Source organism: Triturus cristatus, chromosome 5_1 (assembly GCF_964204655.1).
Source record: "Triturus cristatus chromosome 5_1, aTriCri1.1, whole genome shotgun sequence".
Taxonomy (NCBI): Eukaryota; Metazoa; Chordata; class Amphibia; order Caudata; family Salamandridae; genus Triturus; species Triturus cristatus.
Window position 1 is genome coordinate 27,188,207 of NC_140587.1, and position 20,350 is coordinate 27,208,556.

At 47.0% G+C, this 20,350-nt stretch overlaps 1 protein-coding gene across 1 annotated transcript in view; it reads right to left on the reverse strand.

Annotated features, from left to right (window-relative positions):
- The window catches only part of LOC146829992 (uncharacterized), an 82,597-nt gene that overhangs the window by 15,717 nt on the left and 46,530 nt on the right, over positions 1–20,350 (reverse strand). Inside the window, exon 14 of the mRNA XM_085603677.1 lies at positions 12,878–12,922. Coding sequence (XP_085459803.1) covers positions 12,878–12,922 — 45 coding nt within the window. The remainder of the gene's footprint in view (positions 1–12,877; positions 12,923–20,350) is intronic.

Sequence of the window (20,350 nt, forward strand, 5' to 3'; positions counted from 1 at the left end):
ATGTAGTACTTCTCTGGTACTCATTAATACATGAACATTTACATTTGCACCAATACACTCAAAACTGGAATAAAAATTAAATATTCACGGTCTATTCATACACAAAAAGTAAAAAAATAATTAACTGAGCCCTATTTCCAATTTTATTAACAGGCAGTTGGACATTTAGACCTAAAAACAAACACATTTAAAAGTATATAAAACATAACGTTTAATGTTACTTCCCATACCAATAAACTCTTTTGTGATGCTTGTGATGTGTTTGAGTCACTAACTGATATTGATAACTAATAACTAACTGATAGAAATCAGATATGACTAATGATTATTGAACAAGCAACTGGTTTATGTGCAGAGACTGTAACATCTGTAATGAAACACGACACCCCACAGTCCCGGGTGGGGTTTGTTAAATGTGTGCAGCAAGCTGATGGGAAATGAGTATTGCCCTTTAGAAATGGATCATCAACAAATGTCTCTAGTGTATGGTATTGAGGTACCTAGGACATAGGTACACCAGGGGTCCCCCATGGTCTGAAGCATGTATTATGCCACCCATTGGAGACCAATCAATTTGTAACTATAGGCCCACCATTGCAGCCTGTATAAACTAGTACTAGCACCACTTACGAAAGATATAGGTTTCCCTATATCTAAGGTCACTGCACTTAAAACCTATAAGTCACCCCTAATGCAGGCCTTTCAATCCTGAAGGCAAGGTGCTCGGTTCTAAGTGTGGGGGTGCCCCTGCACGAGCAGGGCCACCCCTACAACCTTCAGAGTCCATTCTCCCAGGTTGTAAGTAAAACAGCCATATAACATATAGAGGGGCACAGCGTCATTATGCAGTGACCATCTCAAAACTGGATGTAACATACCCTATTATGTTTGGTATCAAATATGTTGGAATCATACCCCCACACCATAAATTGTGAAAACTAGCTCTGATGTGTCCCCACTCGAAAATTGATTTCCGGGCCATCTAGCTAAGTCAAAAACGTGAAGGATCGTGGTTGTAGGAGAGTAGGGTTTACACTTATGTTGCCCCCAATTTTTTTCTGATGTTAACACTGGTTTCTGGCTATAGTCTGGCTGGGTCCATGCTAATCAGGGCCCCAGTCTCTCTGTTCTCTCTAAACAACTTGGAGTGCATATTAGATGCACTAGTGATTGGATACTGGGGTACCTTATGAGCCCCCAGTATATGGTACCCTAGGTACCAAGGGCATAGGTACTTCAAAGGCCTATCAGGGGTTGAAGCATGTATTATTCCACCCCTGGGAAGCAGACTAAATCTGACAACACAGGCCTGCTACTGCAGCCTGGGTGAGGTGGTGTTAGCACTCCTCACTGACATATAGGTTCCCTGTATCTCACCTTACACACACATATAAGCCTATCAGTCACCCCTAAGGCAGGCCCTGTCAATCCTGAGGGCAGGGTGCTTGGTTTACATGTGAGGGGGTGCCTCTGCCTGAGCAGGGCCCCTCTACAGCTCTCAGAGTCTATTCTCTGTGGCTGTTTGTGGATGCGGTTAAACCATATACTCTTAAGTGCATTATAACCTCGCGGTAAATGCTAACTCTGGGATGGCTGCATCAAAACATGTCGTGTTTGGTGTAAAACGCTTTGGAATCATACCCCCACACCAGTAACTGCTGTGGGAGTATGATCCCACCCTTCTAGAGGGATAGGCATGTACCTACTGTGGAAACACGGTAGAATCCTGAAAGAGCCCTGGCATCACAAAATGGATGACACCAGCACAGACACTGGGCTGCCCTCCTGCTGCTGACCGAAACTCACAGTGGAGGAGGCCCAACAATAGGCATCCTGTCACAGGGAGGTGTCACCACCTTCCAGACAGGATTTAGTGTGTTGGGGCTGGGTGGGTGCACTCCTAGAGTGCTTTGAAGTCCTGCACTGGGGGAGCAGTAGGCTCCTCTGTGCATATGCCAGCTCAAACCAGTTGAGGGGCTACCTGCCCCTGCTCTGGCGTGAAACTGGACAAAGGGAAGTGGGTGTAACCACCCACTCCCCTGACCCTCCCATAGGAGTGGTCATAGAGCTAGTCCCTCCCTTTCCTTTATTATAAGATAGGGAACCCTTGCCATTGTAAACTAGATATCCCTAGATGATGCTCTACAAGAAGAATCCTGGACCTGCGACATCCCACTACCTTTGGAAGACTGAAGAATCTCCCTTGGAGTCAAGGAGTGACTCCCCTGCTTGGCAGGCACCAAAACTTTGAATCAATGGTCACAAACTTTCCCGCTCCCGCCAGAGTCTGAAGTCCCTGCAGCCCCAGAAGTGGATTTCCTGACTTCTCGATGGCCCCGTGAGTCTCCAGCAGAGCTGATATGAGTGGACCCCATGAATGATGAGGAACAGCAATACCCAGGCACCATTCACTATTTTCAAGTGCAATCCCTTCACGACATTCTATGAACTTGTGCATTGGACCACGTGTGGTCCCAGCCTCCAGCAGTATTTCCACCGAAGATCAGAGGCCTACTTCGCCCGAGTGACCGTGGGCTCCTGAGAAGTGAATCCTCATGAGGCGTCTTTGCGATCCCTTTCCCATTGGCTTGTGGGTCCCCTGAAGACTTTGTCATCAAACCAAAGGGCTCCCCTGGTTGCTTCAGGCCTGCCCTGACTTACCCTTGCTGGGTGAGTCCCTCAGACCTTACTGGTCTGCACCGCTGACTTTCTTCACTTTCCATGAGACATGCTGTTGCCAAGGCTTGTTGGCTCCAATCCGGTTGCCGACAACTCAGTAAGCTGCAGACTTAGTGTGACACACCGAATCCAGCTCCTGGTTGTCGTCAACACCTCCTGGACCTCGTGCTGAAGAGTCAAGACACCCATGATCACCTGAAATCACCCGACGACTGTGGGCATCCATCTTCCTAGGCCCGGGTCACTGGCAAGTGACTTTAAATACTATCTCCTCTGCTTTCAGGTCTTCTTTCTTAATAATACATCCTTGGATTCCACCGGACACTTCTCCTGTCTTCACAAGCAGCAAGCCTTCTTTGGCTCCCATTGAAAATGACGCCGCGACCTGACACCAAAAGACACCTATGCACCCGGCTTTCCTGGGTGAAGTAACTCGTGCACTCCGGTGCTCCTGTGTGTGATGGCTCTAGAACTACTTACCCTGTAAGTGACTTGCTCATAGACTCTTCCGAAGTACCCTAAAACTTTAAAATTCCAACCGCAACTCGCTCCATTGAAGACGATTGGGATCCGTGGCTGTGTTCTCACACTGCATGCGTCTCCCGTGGGTCCTTTACTTACCTGCCTTGGGTGTATTAGTGAGGCCCCAGAGGTTCTGAAGACCTTAGGCCTTCTCCCTTCTCAAGTCATTCTTCTTATACCTCTTTTTTAGTATATGGTCTGGTACGCCCCTAGGGCCCCAGCCATATAAGTGCTTAATTTGTTGTGAAACATTGATTTGTGCATATGTTCCTGACTTCTAATCTCATAAAGAGATTAATAGAGTGTGTCTAGAAATAAATACATATATATATTTTGTATATATACCTGTGTGGTGTCCTTTCATTTGGTAATTCAAGAGATTATAAGGTAAAACAAGCTGCTTTACATTCCTCAGAGACTTAGCCTGAAGGCTGCTCTCCACAGCTACCACTAGGATAGCTTTCTTTAAAATGTTGTCTTAAACCTATCTACCATAAGAGTCGAATTGCACTGGTGCAAGGTGGCCACTTTAACTAGTGACCAGCATAAGCCAGGCCAACTTCTCACAGTGGTGATAGGAGAAAGTTAAGATTTCCTTCACTCCTTCTTGCTGCCAAGGTGTCAAAATTTTTCTGATATTTGATATGTGCCCACAGTGTTTGGTCACTCCAGCATTTATCAGGACCCTTCGGATCCCCAATTGTATGAACCTCTCTACCTGGCTTAGGTGCAGAGGATTCCCTTAAATAACGCACACTTGTTCACCTGTGGGGAAAAAATAACAGAAGGGGGAAAACACAGTTACTTATAGCTAGGCTAACTGTGCCCTTAAAATGTATCCATAAGCGGAGAATCACCATCCCCTAATGGTTTATTCCCATATTACACCACTATCATGATCCACCACGATGCTCGCTATACACAATATGGTTTAGATAAGTAGCACCGAGTCCTAAATTGGTACAAAACATTCAAAACGGAACAATGTTTGCAAAATATTATCTGCAGGAAACACCAGGGCAGTAAGCAGGAGTGAAGGAAATCTTAATCTTCTCCTATCACCACCATTCTTCATGTTTTTAACTTAGCCAGATAACCCAGGATTTTGTTTTTCGAATGGGGACACATCAGAGCTAGTTTTAACCTTCATTGCACTTTTCTTCGGTGATCTCAATTAATATGTTAGCATTGTTTTTCTCACCCTTTTGCTCCACCCCAGGCTATGGTCTGCGCAAGGGTGTATTGAAGGAAGCCCAATATAGAAGCATGTCACAATTTTCTGAAGGAGGGCAGTATTTTCTCACTGAGCATGTGCCACCTTTGTTAATGCATTTCCCTACTCCTTTGTATGTGTTGTGTTTAGTGTATTCAGGCCGGGTGGAAGTGCTTGCTAGCGTCACTCAAGCTGCTTGAAGGGCACACTTGGTGCCCTCCTTGCATAGTCTAGTTCAAACCAGCTCAGGAAGCCGTTGGCTCCTGCTCTGGCATGAAACTGGACAAAGGACATGGGAGTATCCTCCCCACTGTCCAACTCCTCACCTGGGAAGGCACCTTAAATCATCCCATCCCTTTCCTTAGGGTACTTAAGGGCTTACCTAAGAGTGGGTCCCTGGATTTGAAGTGAGACAAGATTCATTTCAAGACACCACTTCTACTTTGACCGTTTGGACAGTCTGGATTTCGCTGGACTTTACTCTGGGCATCCAGGCTGCAACTGGGAAGATTCCTGCTGCTTCTAATCTCGTTGCCCTACTCGTCTGCTGCAATGCATGTTCTTGTGCTCCATACAGGAACCAAGAATCTTCATCCTCACCGCATCACTTGCATCGTGGGCTTGCTCCTTTGATGGGCTGCACTAGGTCCTCTTGCAGTTCCAGTGTTCCAGCCTCTGGGTCCTTTTGAGGGTCACCTCTGAATTCTGTGGGCTCCCCTGATTGCTCGGTGCCTGCCCTGACTCCCCTGCTTGTGGTGAGTCACCTAGACCTTGCTGGTTCCGACACTGCTCCTTCTTCACTTTCCACATTGTTTGCAGTTGCCAAGGTTTGTTGGTGCTCTCGATGGACATCGACCCCTCAACTCTCCACATACAAGGTGGGACAGCTGATGAACAGCTCCTGGTCTTCCTGGTCTTCCACAGCATTGCCTGGTCTTCACAGCTGCAGTTACAAGGTCACCGTCATCTTTCCTGCTTTACCAGACATCAGTGGGCATTCATCTTCCGTGCCTCCTGGTCCCTTCTGAGTGGCATAGGCTCTATCCCCTCAGCGTGCAGGTACTTCTCAGCTTGAATCCACCTTTGGGTTCCACTGGACACTTTCACCTTCTCCAGCAGCGTCTTCTTCCTGGAATCATCCTTTGAGTTCGACTACGGTTTCCGAGACCACTTCACACCTATGCACCTCTCTTCCCTGGGATAGGTAACCTGGTTCCTAAGGTATCCATTGGTGGGGTGGCTCTCCAACCTTCTGTCTTTCACAGGGTTTCTTCAGTGTCCACTGTAGAGGGTCCTTCTTTAAAATTGCAACCACGTCTTTCTCAATGACTTGCATTGATACTGCGGTTGTGTTCCCACTCTGCACATGGCCTCCGTGGGGCTCCTGGTTACTTACCCCGGGTGATTCATTGGTCCCCGGCACTTCTGCATCTTCTGGGTTGTGGTTCACACATGACTATTTTACAATATGGTTTGGTCTCCCCCTGGTGACCTCTATTGAAAACTATTGTGTGCATTTTGTGTATCTGCAGCTTGGAGATATCGGTATGTGTTAGTGAGTGTCTTATAATAAATACATATTTTTTATAAATACAATGTGTGGTTCTTTTTCACTTAATCTATACCTATAAGATTATGTTCTGGTGAAACAATCTGCCTTACACTCCTTCTGGACTAATCCTAAAGGCTGCTCTCCACAGCTACCACTTGCAGATGTTTCTAAGGTTGTATAAGACAACTAAAATCACCACGGGGGTTGTCTGGATTCGTGCAGGGTGCCCACTTATATAAGTGAACAAGGACACTCACAAGAGTAGCCATGCGCTTTACAAATACCCCTATAACATAACATAACATAACATCTGGAATGATGTGTCAGTCAAGGACCATTTAATGCAACAGAAGCAGCTAAATTATGCAGCTAAAAGGCAAATCATCTATATATTACAATACATTTCTGGCAGTATTATTCCTCTATATTGTAATTTTAACACATATTAATATTGCTTCAGCAACAGTTTCTCCTAATTTGCTCCAGTTTTACACAGGATTATAGCATTTTGCAGCTGTGGCACTGTTTTTAATGGTTTTTTTCAGTAAAATTTGATCCTTCTGAGATAGATGAAAATTACATTGTGATTTAAGTTGCAAGTGTTCATCCATACATTTGGGAAATACATTGCAACAATAGAATTGCATGATTTCATGCCCATGACATTAGGCAAATGATTCAACATTCATAGCAGTGAAGAGCCGTACACTTTGTAGCAGTCATGCAGACAAGTATCTTAAAAGGGGTTTCGAGCTCCTGCAATCTGCAATGATATTCACTGCTTCCCCAATGTCCTTTCGTTTGGAGGTTTTACAATTAAACCAAGGTTTTTCTCCTCCATATAAAAAAATGATATTGACTGCTGATGTAATTTACTTGTCACCATAACGTGATCTGAAACACCTCTATTTTGTAGAGGACTCAGACTTTTGTGACTTGTCTAGTCACAATCAACAAGTCCAGTAAATTTCAACCCGCTGACCAATATTTACAGAACTGCTGTGTAGTGTAGGTTAGAAAGGTTTAAGAATGCGGTTTAATTATCAGTGGTACATTAAAGTTATCTTTTGAAGTCACAAATTCCCAGATCGATCTATATAGCAAAGTTTATTTTTTAAATGAAAAAAACATGATAGAACCTTTTTATAATCAAATGAATTTCTAGTTCAAGACACAGATCCCCAATGAAGTTTGTTATTGGAAATAGATCTAAATGAAAGCTTGCTAATATTATGAATGAATGAATGAATGAGGGATTTATAAAGCGCACAGCTACTCCAAGAGTGTCCCAGCACTAGGCAGGTAGCACATATCTGGGCATGTGATTGACTAGTCTTTGAACTTTGAACATGGAAGCAGTTTAATTCATCTGCTCGGCATACAGAGGATACAGCAAGACTTTGCGACCACTACAGAGATCTGAGACTTGAGGGTTGACTTATGATCCATTAGGACCCCTACATTTCTCACTTTGTCATTTGGGTTAGGACCCAGCAAATGGGTAGGCCAGTGCACTAGACAGCCCTGATTGTGGTCAGGTCCAGATAACAAGACCTCCGTCTTGTCAGGGTTGCAATATAGACCCATGACCCATGGCCAGTTCTCCTGCCTCCACTGCCCCAGACCATCACCGAAACCCCGGCCTCCAACATTGCTGACGCCTGCACCGGCGACACCCTAAAATGCATCCTCCTCAACGTACGCTCCGTACACAAACACGCCATGGAAATCTGGGGCCTATTCAACTCTCTCTCGCCCGACATCGCCTTCTACACAGAGACCTGGACCAACGCATCCTCTGCCCCTGCCATTAGCACCGCCATCCCAGACAGATACAAGATATACAACCCCAACCACCCAGGAGGGGGCCTCACCATCACCCACAAGAGCACCCTCCGCCTCACCACCTCCAGTGAAGCCTTCTCCTCCGCTCAACACCTGCACTTCCAGATTCAGACCACCCTCAAAGCCACAAACAGAAGAACCCTCATCTACAGTCTCCCCGGCCCCCGAACACCCTTTGTCATCACCAACTTCATTGCACCCCACGCCATTGCCTCAACAAGCTACATACTCATTGGAGACCTGAACTTCAACCTCGACAACCGCAGCGACCACAACTCTGCTATCCTTCGTGACAACCTCGCCAGCATTGGACTTAAACAACATGTCAACACACCAACCAACAGAGCAGGACACACCCTCGACACCATCTTCGCGGCAGGAAACAGCGTCCAATTCAGCCACACAACACAGCCACCATGGACCGGCCACCACTGGGTGCACTTCATCATCAACAAACCAAAGGCGCCTAAATCAGCCCCACGACCACCATGGAGGAACTTGACTCCACCCTCACCCAAGACAACCACACCTGGGCATGGGACGCAAACGACGCAGCCAGAGAACCTCTTACCTGGATCTCCAACTGCGCTGATGAGCTCGCTGCGCAATGCAACCCTGATAGACAACGCCCCAGGAAAGCCGCCTGGTTCACCACTGCTCTCCAAGAAGCCAGACGCAGCTTCAGACGCCTGGAGAAACACAAAGACAACCGAAAACCACACCACCTACAAGGACGCCATGAGGCACTACCACAACCAGATCAGAGCCACCAAGAGGAACTTCATCCACAACAAAATCCTGATCAACTCCACCAACTCCAAGGAACTTTTCACTGTCATTCAAGATTTCACCAACCCATGCAGCGAAGCCACAGACATCACCCCAACCCAAGACCTCTGCGACAAGCTTGGAACCTATTTCCACCTCAAGATCAAAAACCTCTATGACAACTTCATTGACCATCCACCAGGCACCACAGATGGCCCCTCACCCCCCAAAAACACCATCCAGCTCACCATCTCCAAATGTACACCGATCACGGTCGAAGAAACTGCCTCAACCATGAAAAGCATCCACTCAGGGCCCCCACCAACCCCTGTCCCCCTCACATCTTCCACAGAGCCGCGGCCGCCATCGCACCCGAACTACAACACACCATCAACACCACCTTTAAAACAGGCACCTTCCCTGATGACTGAAAGTGCGCAGAAGTCAGACCCCTGCTCAAGAAGCCCACAGCTGACCCCACTGACCTCAAGAACTATTGGCCCATCTCGCTCCTCTCCTTTACAGCCAGAGTTGCAGAGAAAACAGTCAACAGGAAACTGACACAATTCATTGAAGAGAACTCCGTTCTTGGCCCGTCCCAATCCGGACTCGGAAGCAACCACAGCACAGCGACCACCCTACTCGCTGCCACAGATGACATCCGAACCCTCCTGGACCAAGGCCACTCTGCAGCCCTCATCCTACTTGACCTATCAGCGGCATTCGACACTGTCTCCCACTGCACACTAGTTGCCAGTCCTAACGATGCAGGCATACAAGCAACAGCCCTGGACTGGATCCGATCATTCCCCACCGGAAGAAGTCAAAGGATCAGTCTCCCACCCTTCCTCTCTGACCCCACAAAAATCACCTGCGGAGTCCCACAGGGATCATCACTGAGCCCCACCCTCTTCAACATCTACATGGCCCCCCTCGCAGCCATCGTCCCACAACACAGCCTCAACATCTTCTCCTACCCCGATGACACCCAGCTCATCCTCTCCCTCGCCAAAGACCCCACCACTGCCAAACTCGACTTCCAGAAAGGAATGCAAGATGTTGCAGTCTGAATGACAAACAGCTGCCTGAAGCTCAACACCGAGAAGACAGAAGTCCTCAGTACCACCCCTTCAGCATGGGACAGCACCTGGTGGCCGACCGCCCTCAAAAGCCCACCTACCCCCTCAGACCACGCCAAGAACATGAGCATCAAACTCGACTCATCACTCACCTTGAACCGACACGTCAACGCAGTCACCTCCAGCTGCTTCAACAACGTCTGCATCCTGCGCAATACCTTCAAGTGGATCCCCCCTGAGTCAAGGAAGACATTCACCCACGCACTCATCACCAGCAGACTGGACTATGGAAACGCACTCTACGCCGGCATCAACAAGTCGCTACTCCGCAAACTCCAGACTATTTACAACACCGCCAACAGACTTGTCCTCAGCATCTCCCAACACGAACACATCAGCCAACAGCTACGAAGTCTCCACTGGCTCCCAGTGGAGAAAGGAGTCACTTTCAAAATCGTCACTCACGCCTACAAATGCCTACACAACAACGGACCCAAATACCTCAATGTCAGAATCAACTTCCACATACCCAAACGAAACCTCTGATCTTCCAACCTCGCACTGGCCAAAACACGGCGCATCCACAGAGCCAGAGCAGGCAGAAGATCCTTCTCTCACTTTTAGCCAAGACCTGAAATGAGCTACCGGCATACATCAGACGTGCCCCCTCCCTGAACACCTTCAGGAAGACCCTTCAGACCTGTCTCTTCGGCTAAACAGATCTGCGGACCGCCTCCCCCTCAGCGCCTTTAGATCCTCACCGGTGAGTAGCGCGCTTACAATTCCTTGATTGATTGATTGATCGAGCGTTGGATTTGAGCCAGTCTAATACTGCCGTCATGCAGGCTGCAAAGTTTCCTTAGCCTTAAGGTCATTTTTGTTATATGTAAGCAGCAGTTCATCCATGTAGGAAACTTCCTGGATGCCGAAGGACTCCATGAGGTTACCCAGTGGGATCACATATATAATAAAAAGAGTGGGGCTCAGGGCCGATCCCTGGAGAATGCCGTATTTGATTGATTTTGATTCAGAGCGGAATGGTTTGAGCCAGATATCTGTTCTCTATCGTTTATAAAGGATTCTAGCCAGGCTAAGGCCTCGTCCTCCACCCCAATAGTGGTGAGGTGATTTTCCGAGAGGATCAGTTCAGGGTGGCATTGATCTTGGCGTCTAGTGTGAATTTAATGGAATCAATAATCTCCATCAGTGCGGATTCAGTGCAAAGCAGGGGTCTGAAGCCAGATTGTGAGGTTTGAAGAAGGTTGAAAGTTTCTTGGAACGACGTTAGCTGAACATTCACTGTTTTTATACTATCTTAGAGGCTCCTGGGAGCAGGGACATTGGTCTAAAATTACAAAGAGTTTCTGGGTTTGAGTTAGGCCTTTTCAACAGAGGGATGAAGTTTGCCCTTTTCCATGCAAGGATACATGACATGTACAATCCAAATTGAGGGACCCTATTACAGACAGACAGTCATGCTGCACTCAGTTATCTTCAGGACATTGGGTATTCCACAGATATGATCTGGATCACCTTTCCAGATTTTCAAGAAAGCATTAAGTATACAAATTAGATATTTTGTTTGTTAGCGTATTTTATGTGAATATTGTAGAAATTTGGCTGAATCCAGCATTCCTGGACCTTAGAGGGAAACAACAGTTTTACACCTTTCATGAGGATGTTTACATGTATATTCATGTTAGCAATGTAAGAAATAGCCATTAACACATCAGTTACTAAACCTTTTAGAAAGGTAATTGGTCATGTAAAATGAACTTCTGCCATATGTTTTAGACTCTCAAAATAATTGCCTGGCTATTTATTATTAAATACACTTTTCTGTAGTGCTTCATATCACACTCCTGCCATTTCTGAGCACTGGAAATAACATCTGTTACATTGACCAATTTATTGGGATCCGGTTTGCTAACTGCAGAACAAAGTTCAGAACAAGTGATGGCCATATTTAGAGTTTGGAGGCTAGGATACTCCGTTAAAGCGTGAGGAATATCTTGTTTGCTTTATTACATGTGCCATAAGCTTTGGTAGAGTGCATAAATTGATTAGTCAATCCCTAAAATATTAGTAAATAGAGTGCACTCGATACATTTTCATTGGTCTTAGAAGATTCTTTAACTGTTTGTAGGCAAGTGAGACACTCAATGGGTCGAGCCTTACAACAGAGACTCTACTGCTGAATCAGAAGACGTATGCTATTAGTTTCAAGAGCTGATATGAAATGTGCCAACAGAGAAATCAGGCCACCAAAATGACTTTAATTGTTAAAAGGTTCGTCTTTTTCTAGCTAACTTTGTGATAGTAAGCAAGACAATTCATATTAGAAACAACTATCATAACAAGTCTGTTGTTTGGTCTCCACATTATCTTCCCCTTGGATGTTATGGACTTTTGCTAGCACCATCCAGATTGCACCCCTAAACACTTCTTATTATGACATACCAGTTTGTATATGCCTTCAAATCCTTATAATACTAAATGTAAAGATTTCATTCTTTAATGAACATACTGTCAGAACCCATCTTTGCTCGGGACTAAGCAAGAGATCAATAAATACCATCACTCTAAGAGCCCCCCGTCATAGTAAACCAAGGGTGCAGAGCAATTTAAGACATATCAGGCGGAATACTAAGATGGCCGCCATTAAGGAAAATCAGGGTCAGCAGTCTAGTGTTGTGTCAGAGGTGGCCCTATCAGAATGTCACGAGGTGCTCCCTCTGGAATCTCGCACTTCACCTAAGTTTCCAGAGGGACCGGCAGCGGAATTTGGTATGGCGTAAAACCAGTTTGTCAGGGTAGAGGGCGTCGTTTCCATCAATTAGTTTCCATTGTGTCAAGTCTTTATCTCTTCAGTGCCGGTTGTGGAGCAGTTACCAAAGTCCACGTAAGACTGTTCTGTTGTTTTGAGTATTAAAGCATTGTAAATTTACCGCGTAATTGGTTGCGCAGTAGTAGTCGGCCCAGCGTTTTGAAAGAAGTTCTCTGTGAAGTAACAGTGTTGCCGTGTGTTTATAGAGCTGCGTTTTTAGAGGAATTTACTGTGAAGCAACAGTGTTGTCCTGAGCAATTAAGCAGCGCTTAAGAGGAATTCTCTTTTTAAAGAAACTATTATTGCACTTACGATTAGTTGAGTAAGGAGGCTTAACTGGAAGGAAGCCAGAATATAGAGTTGCATTTAGGTACCAAGAAGAATATACTTACTGTTATCTGGGTTTCTGGTTGTTAAGGATTCTCTGGAAATTCTTTCTAGAAGAAAAAGGGCAAGATAAATATATTAGACTAAAAAAAGGATATACTGAACAAGATATTAATTAAAGCTTAACACAAAAAGATATAAAGGTAAGAAATATAATTCACTACGTAAATAGAAAGACAAATTACAATAAATCAGGAATTCATGAGTATTGCTGTTTACAGAAATACCAAGGTGATTACCACTAACACCATTTAAGAAGAGAGTCACATACCAAGTAAACACCACATATGTAATGAAGTATAAAATGACTACTGATAATTAGAGCTTATTGTATAACAGTGTTACTTGAAAATTCTGAAATCTGTTCCAGATTCACCCAGAACACACTAGGGCAGAACCAGACCTAGACACATGTTCAGAAAGAAAGGAAGACCGGGTAAAACTTGGCAGTCTCTTCTCTTTCCCATTCCCCTTTCCCCCCCTGAGGGTCTCCTTGTCGTGTAAGTTCACCTCTTGGCGGCAGGAGAGTCTTGGAGTGGCATTGGGACCTGCGTCATTCTATTCCCTTGCAAGTGGGCTGAAAGGCTATTCTGACACATAACCCCTTAATTGAACCTGAAGCTGTCCTTCTTTTGGCTACCCTTCCATTGAACAGTCCTACAGAATTCTACACTGTCACAAAAGGGAGCAGCTAGCTACGGGTATTTGACACAGGTCTCACTCTTTCCAAGGCCCCTCACTGTCACTGTCAAATCAATTGATATTTTGTGATACTGTCTCAAAACGGCGGGTAACTTTAGACACCAATAGTTGTCATCATGAGACCATCATATTTGTGAAATGAGACTGATAAAACATATAAAGAAGGTGTAGGAAAGTAGCATCTGCTTCTTTAGGTTACCCCTTATTTTTGCTTGATGTGATACTCTTTTTGACTAGGACCCCAGTCTATCTGCTTTCTCCCTTAACTGGTGAGCTCAGTACTTAGGTACATCCCAGAATGGATACTGGGGTACCCTTGTCAGTCCCTAGTATATGGTACCCATGTACCAAGGGCATAGGCACCCCGAGGTTTTCCATGGGCTGAAGCATGTATTATGCCACCCTTGGGAGACCATTCAAATTGGAACTAAATCCCTGCCATTGCAGCCTGTGTAAGTTTGTGCTTGCACCACGTACTAAAGATATAGGTTTTCTCAGTGCTTAATTTGTGCCGGTGCTTTCCGGTGCTCAGCACCGGCACTTATTTCTAAGGACACGTTGTGGCTGCCAATGCTTGATGGCTGCTCTGGTACACTGTATGTTTCATGGACCATTTTAAGTCTCTTGCATTCCTCAGTATTATCTCTGCCTCGGAAGGGAAGCGGAACATGGGTGGTTACCTTCAGTGAGATTGAGAGGAAAGGAGAAGTTCTGCTGCCCGGTCAGGGCACTGTGCATATTTGCGCCGAGCTCACTGACGAGGGAGAGGAGAGAGCATTGCAACATTAGGCCCCAAAGTGCGGGGGGGATGGAGGGGGGGCAGGTCACCTAGGCCCTCTCTGCCTGTATTGTGCATGGCAAAATTATACAATTTGCATCCGCTGCTGTCAGGCTGGATCCTGTTTTTTCAGACACTGAAATGTATCTATTTCGTGAGGCAGGAGGCCCGGGCTTTTCTTTCCAGGAGTGGATGTGGCCTGGCCTCCCTAGTGTGTGGATGAACTGAAGCTACAACTTAGTTTCACAGACAGCTCTGTGTACCAGTCTAACCTCCAAACTGTCGAGCTGTGCTGTGCTTGTAAAGCATATGGCCTGACATTCAGGCGCTCTTTCCATCGGCGCTGCACTCAGAGGTGCTGCAAGAGCCTGTGTTCCGCCTTCCTTCAGGCGCTCTTTCCATCGGCGCTGCACTCAGAGGTGCTGCAAGAACCTGTGTTCCGCCTTCCTTCAGGCGCTCTTTTCATCGGTGCTGCACTCAGAGGTGCTGCAAGAACCTGTGTTCCGCCTTCCTTCAGGCGCTCTTTCCATCGGCAGTGCACTCAGAGGGACTGCAAGAGCCTGTGTTCCACCTTCCTTCAGGCGCTCTTTCCATCGGCGCTGCACTCAGAGGTGCTGCAAGAGCCTGTGTTACGCCTTCCTTCGGTCGCTCTTTCCATCGGCGCTGCACTCAGAGGTGCTACAAGAACCTGTGTTCCGCCTTCCTTCAGGCGCTCTTTCCATCGGCAGTGCACTCAGAGGGACTGCAAGAGCCTGTGTTCCACCTTCCTTCAGGCGCTCTTTCCATCGGCAGTGCACTCAGAGGTGCTGCAAGGGCCTGTGTTCCGCCTTCCTTCAGGTGCTCTTTCCATCGGCAGTGCACTCAGAGGTGCTGCAAGAGCCTGTGTTCCGCCTTCCTTCAGGTGCTCTTTCCATCGGCAGTGCACTCAGAGGTGCTGAAAGAGCCTGTGTTCCGCCTTCCTTCAGGTGCTCTTTCCATCAGCAGTGCCCTTCAGAGGTGCTGCAAGAGCCTGTGTTCCGCCTTCCTTCAGGCGCTCTTTCCATCGGCGCTGCACTCAGAGGTGCTGCAAGAGCCTGTGTTCCGCCTCCTGCTTTTAAATCAGGTAAATCAAAGTAGGGACAACTCCGTCCTGCTGGCCTCATTTTTTTAATTTCATGTTTCTTGACTCTGCGTTGCCAACCTTAACAGAGAAAAATACTAATCATCTCTTCATGTTTTAACATTCTGCAAGGGCCTGGATAGGATTCTTACGAAAAACTTCATATAAAAAGGTCTCTACTAATTCTAACATGGGCTTTCTGTATTTGTTTACGTTAATTACTAGTCGGGGTCAGTAGAACACATTTCTGCATGTGGAGAAGTAAGATGTTCAGGCCACACTATTGTTTCCACTTTTGGTGGTATTTGGTTTCCAGCTCACTAGTACTCACATTTAAATCAATGAAAGCATGACGTAGCGCCTTAAAGATTACACTGTATGTCTTGTGTTATGAAAGCTATGCATGAATCACAGCAGCAAGCACATGAACTTGCTAAACTATGATACTTGGAAGATGGCGAATGGCATTTTCTTACTCACTGCTCTTCTGCAGCAAGGGCATTAGGAAGGGCATTAGCCACCCTAGCTATCCTGGGGGTGTACGTCTATCATGAACCTTCTGACTTCCTGGATGGGAACATTGCCCGCGGCACTCGAGCACTTCGAGGCAGTATGGACTTCTGGGCCACGCTACCGCTCTCGGTGGCAGGGCGGATTGCCTTGCTTAAAATGGTGGCGCTTCCCCGGTTGTTATATTATTTCCGGACACTACCGATCTGGGTCCCACCGGCCACGTTTCGACTATTACGATCAATGATAGTCGGATTCCTCTGGGGCTCGGGCCGCCGGCGGGTGGCCCTCAAGACCCTGATGAGGCCGAAGGATGAGGGTGGGCTTGCGGTGCCGGACTTCGAAAAGTATTATTTAGCGGCGCAGCTCCAGACCTTCACCCAGGAGATCGCCCGGGAATTCCGGGGCCCAGAAGACAGGAGGGGAACGGGTATGGCCAGGCATGTTCTCTCCTTCATAGCGATGCGACAACGGTTGGCCTTGCAGGACTTGTCGATGGAGGAGCGGACCGTTCGCCTGTGCTGGAACCGAGCTCACGCCCGGGGCCACCTGAGAACACCGTATGCGCCCAAAATACCTCTGGGGATGCTAACGGCTTTGCCCCATGGTGGCGATTGGTCACGGTTGGCGAACTGGGAGGACGCCGGCCTACAGCTAATAGGTGACCTATACGAGGACGGGGCGCTCTTGCCCTTTCAGGAGCTCATTGATCGCTTCGGGATTCCCCGCGGCGACTTTCTGCTGCACTCGGCCCTTGTCCGAGCGATCCAGGCGCACTGGAAATGCGGGCAGGAGGAACCTCCTTTATCCCCGGTATGCCAATACGTGATGATGTCTGCGGGCACGGTGAAGGCGGTCACTTGCCTTTACGGCAGACTGATCAATGAGGGGCTGGCTCCCCTCACTACTCTGAGAAACCGTTGGGAGGAGGACATTGGCAAGGAGATCCTGGAGACGACCTGGTCCCAGCTGGTGCGGCGAGCCTGGAAGGGCACACGCCACGCCCGCTTTCAATTGGTCCACTACTACGTGCTCCATAGAGCATATCTGACCCCGGTGAAAATCAGGCGATATTTTGCTACGAATTCGGCGGAATGCCCCAGGTGCCCGGCCCAGGAGGCGGACCTTCTCCACATGCTGTGGGCCTGCCCGGGATTGTCATCCTATTGGGTAGAAGTGGGGAAGACCCTGGAGGAGACGACGGGGAGATCCTTATCGTTTGACGCGGCGGTGGGACTCCTGCACTGGTTCCCTCATACCCCCAAGAACAAAATATCTAGCAAGTTCATTGATTTAGGGCTGCTCCTTGCTAAACGAGAGGTGACCAGGAACTGGAAGGCACGAGCTGGTCCGACAGGAAGCCGGTGGCACAGCGAACTTTTGAAGTGGGCGGCGGGGGAGAGCACGCTAAGATACCAGCTAGCTTGGAGGCAGCGTAATGAGAAGGCACAGGAGGCAGCGCTGGAGTGGGAGACGTTAGTGCAGGCCCTTAGGGATTATTGCGCCCCCAGCGACTCTGAAAGTGAGGAAGCAGCTCGCCCCAAGTCCCGATAGACGATTGCACTTTTCAGCTCTGTTGCTTTCCCCATGGGTCCTTTAGCAGATCCTGTTGAGGTTGTTGCCGTGCGCTGATGGCGGGGTTGGGTGGGTTCTCTTTGGTTCGTAGCGTTTTTGAGGGTGGGGTTTTTCTTTCTGGGTTTATAGGCTTGTTTGGAAAAGCAGATGACGGACAGTGGATCATCCGGACCAGCCTCGACATCCTTCTGAGCCCCCATTGAATTTCGCCGCCCGACCCCAGGGTTGTGGGCTGAATGGCTGTGTAAGAAACTTACGGCGGGGGGACGGAGGGGTGTGTCTCATTGATCTTGCTTGTTATATAATGCTGGTCGATTATGTAACGATTTACTGATTCCTGCAATAAAAATATATTTAAAAAAAAAAAAAAAAAAAATAGCCACCCTAGCTATCTTACCAGAAGACCAAAGACCTGCTTCATACAAACCAGTTGCTGCAATGGGCACTTTAACCCTTTGGGCTAGTCCTCTACAGATTTATTTATGTCCCACAGTGTACTGCTTGAAGGGGACAGCCGAAAGGTTGCACATTTGAATCTCGTTGTGGTAGCACAGCCTTTCATGCTTCTAGGATCGATAAATGTGATTTTGGCAGTTGGATAATAATTTTAAAAAACTATCATTTACACTGCCACTCAACTGTGGTACTGATTGCTACGTAAAAGAAAAAGTAGTGCCAGTGTGTGACTCGCCTATGAATATTTATATAATGATTGGTTTGTTTTAGCCCATTTGCAGCTTTGAAATTTACGAAGCTGGGAACAAATGCTGGCGGTAGAGAAGAGCAGAAATGGTGGCACAGAGGGCAGAGAGAAGTGAGGGGCCGAGATCGGCAGAGAGGAGCAAAGAGTGACAGAGGAGCAGAGAGTTACAGAGAGGAGCAGAGAGCAGCGAAAAGGGGCAGAGAGAAGTAAACAGGAGCAGAGAGCGGCAGAGAGAAGCAAAGAAGGCAGCGAGGAGTAGAGAGAGGCAGAGAGCTGCAGGGTGCCTAGAGAGCTCTGAGGGCAGACACTAGCATGCTGCAAAGATAAGCACAGGGTCTAAAGGGGATAGAAAACACTGCCTGGTCTAGGGTGGTGAAGGGGAGAGAATACTGCATTGTCCAGAGAGGTGGGAGAGCAGCATGGGGTATAAAGGGAGATAGCGGACAGTGCCTGGCCTAAGACAGTGGAGGGGCGAGACCACTGAAGGGTTCTAAGGGGTAGGAGACCAGGACAGGTCGGATATGGGGTCAAAGAGCAACACAGGATAAAGGAGGGTTGGAGACCAGTACGTTTAAAAGACAGGTGCATACCATGTGTGCTCATGATGGGCCTTTGTAACTCTACTTTGAGCTCAGGGTCATAAATCTAAATCTTGGTGTGGTCACCCAGTCTTTCATCTTTCTGAGGTCGCTAAGATTAGTGCCATTGAGTTGGATAACAACATTTTTTATGTGGTGTCACGACCCTCTTTGGTGAATATGTGCTTTACAACATACATAGTGTGGTAAGGACAAAGAAATGCATTTTATTATTTTGTTTAGCAAAGTCTTTGCAATATTAAACTGTCATTATTCCCTCTGTCCCTCTTTGACCTTGTACCTTTCATACCTGTCTCCATTCCCTTGACCTCCTTTCTTTCCTTCATACCATCTTTTTCCTTTCCTTTTTCTCTTCCTCAGCACCTCCATCCATGCCTCCATTCTTCTTTCCATTATTGCTTTCTTACATCCTCTTTCTTTCCCCATTCTTCCTCCCTTGGTGCATTATTTCCTTCTTCCTTCATTCGTTCCTTCCTTTCTTTTTTCCTGCTCCTTCCTTAATCCCTTCTTTAATTTCTTCATTTCATATCCTCAACCCTTCCTTCTGATTTTCTTCCTCCTTTCTTCTTTCAATTCATCCATCACACATTGTTCACTTCCTTTCTCCCTCTATCCCTTCATTTCTTCCTTACACATTATTTTCTTAGTTTCTCCTTTTTTAATCCATAAAAATGTCCTCACTCCAGTACTCCCTTTCCTGCCTTCATTTGTTTCTGCCTTCTTTAATGTATTCCTTCTTTCCTTCAACACTTCCTTTCTTTTAAACAGCACGGTACAAGCACATTTTCTTTAGTTTGAAAATTTGAGACGTACACACATTCTCTAACTAGAGTTCACTTTTGAGTTGTTGTCCATATTATATATTATGTTATGTTATATTGATTTATATAGTGCACTAATAACCCGAGAGGGTATCCAGGTGCTTGGGCAGGTGTGTAGGTGTGAGGTCCCAGAGGTGCTTTTATGAAGAGCCAGGTCTTCAGCTTCTTGAAGAACTGATGTGTTGAGGCTTGTGGATGTGGGTGGAGCAATTAAAGGAAGTGGGTGGAGCCAGTGGAAGAAGTGGGTGGAGCCGGGGAGGTGGGTGTGACCTCCTAAAAAATGTGAGCACCTGCACTTAATATTTTACAAATTAAGCACTGGGTTTTCTATATCTTGGGTCACTGCACTTAAAACCTAAAAGTCTCCCCTATAGCAGACCTTCATAATCCTGACGGTAGGGTGTTTGGTTCTAAGTGAGAGGGTGCATCCAGTATAAGAAGGACACTCCTGCAGCGTACAGAGTCCATTCTCCCGGGTTGTCAGTGAAGTCACCATATTCTATATAGAGGGGTACCACGTAATTACGTGATGACAATCTCGAAACTGGTTGCAATGAAAACCTATCATACTTGGTATCAAACATGTTGGAATCGTACCCCCACACCATAAACGGTGTGGGAGGTATGATTCCAAGCACTGGAAGAGCCCTCCATTCGGCTCTCAGTGTATCCAGTACCAGCCTTCCTTTCC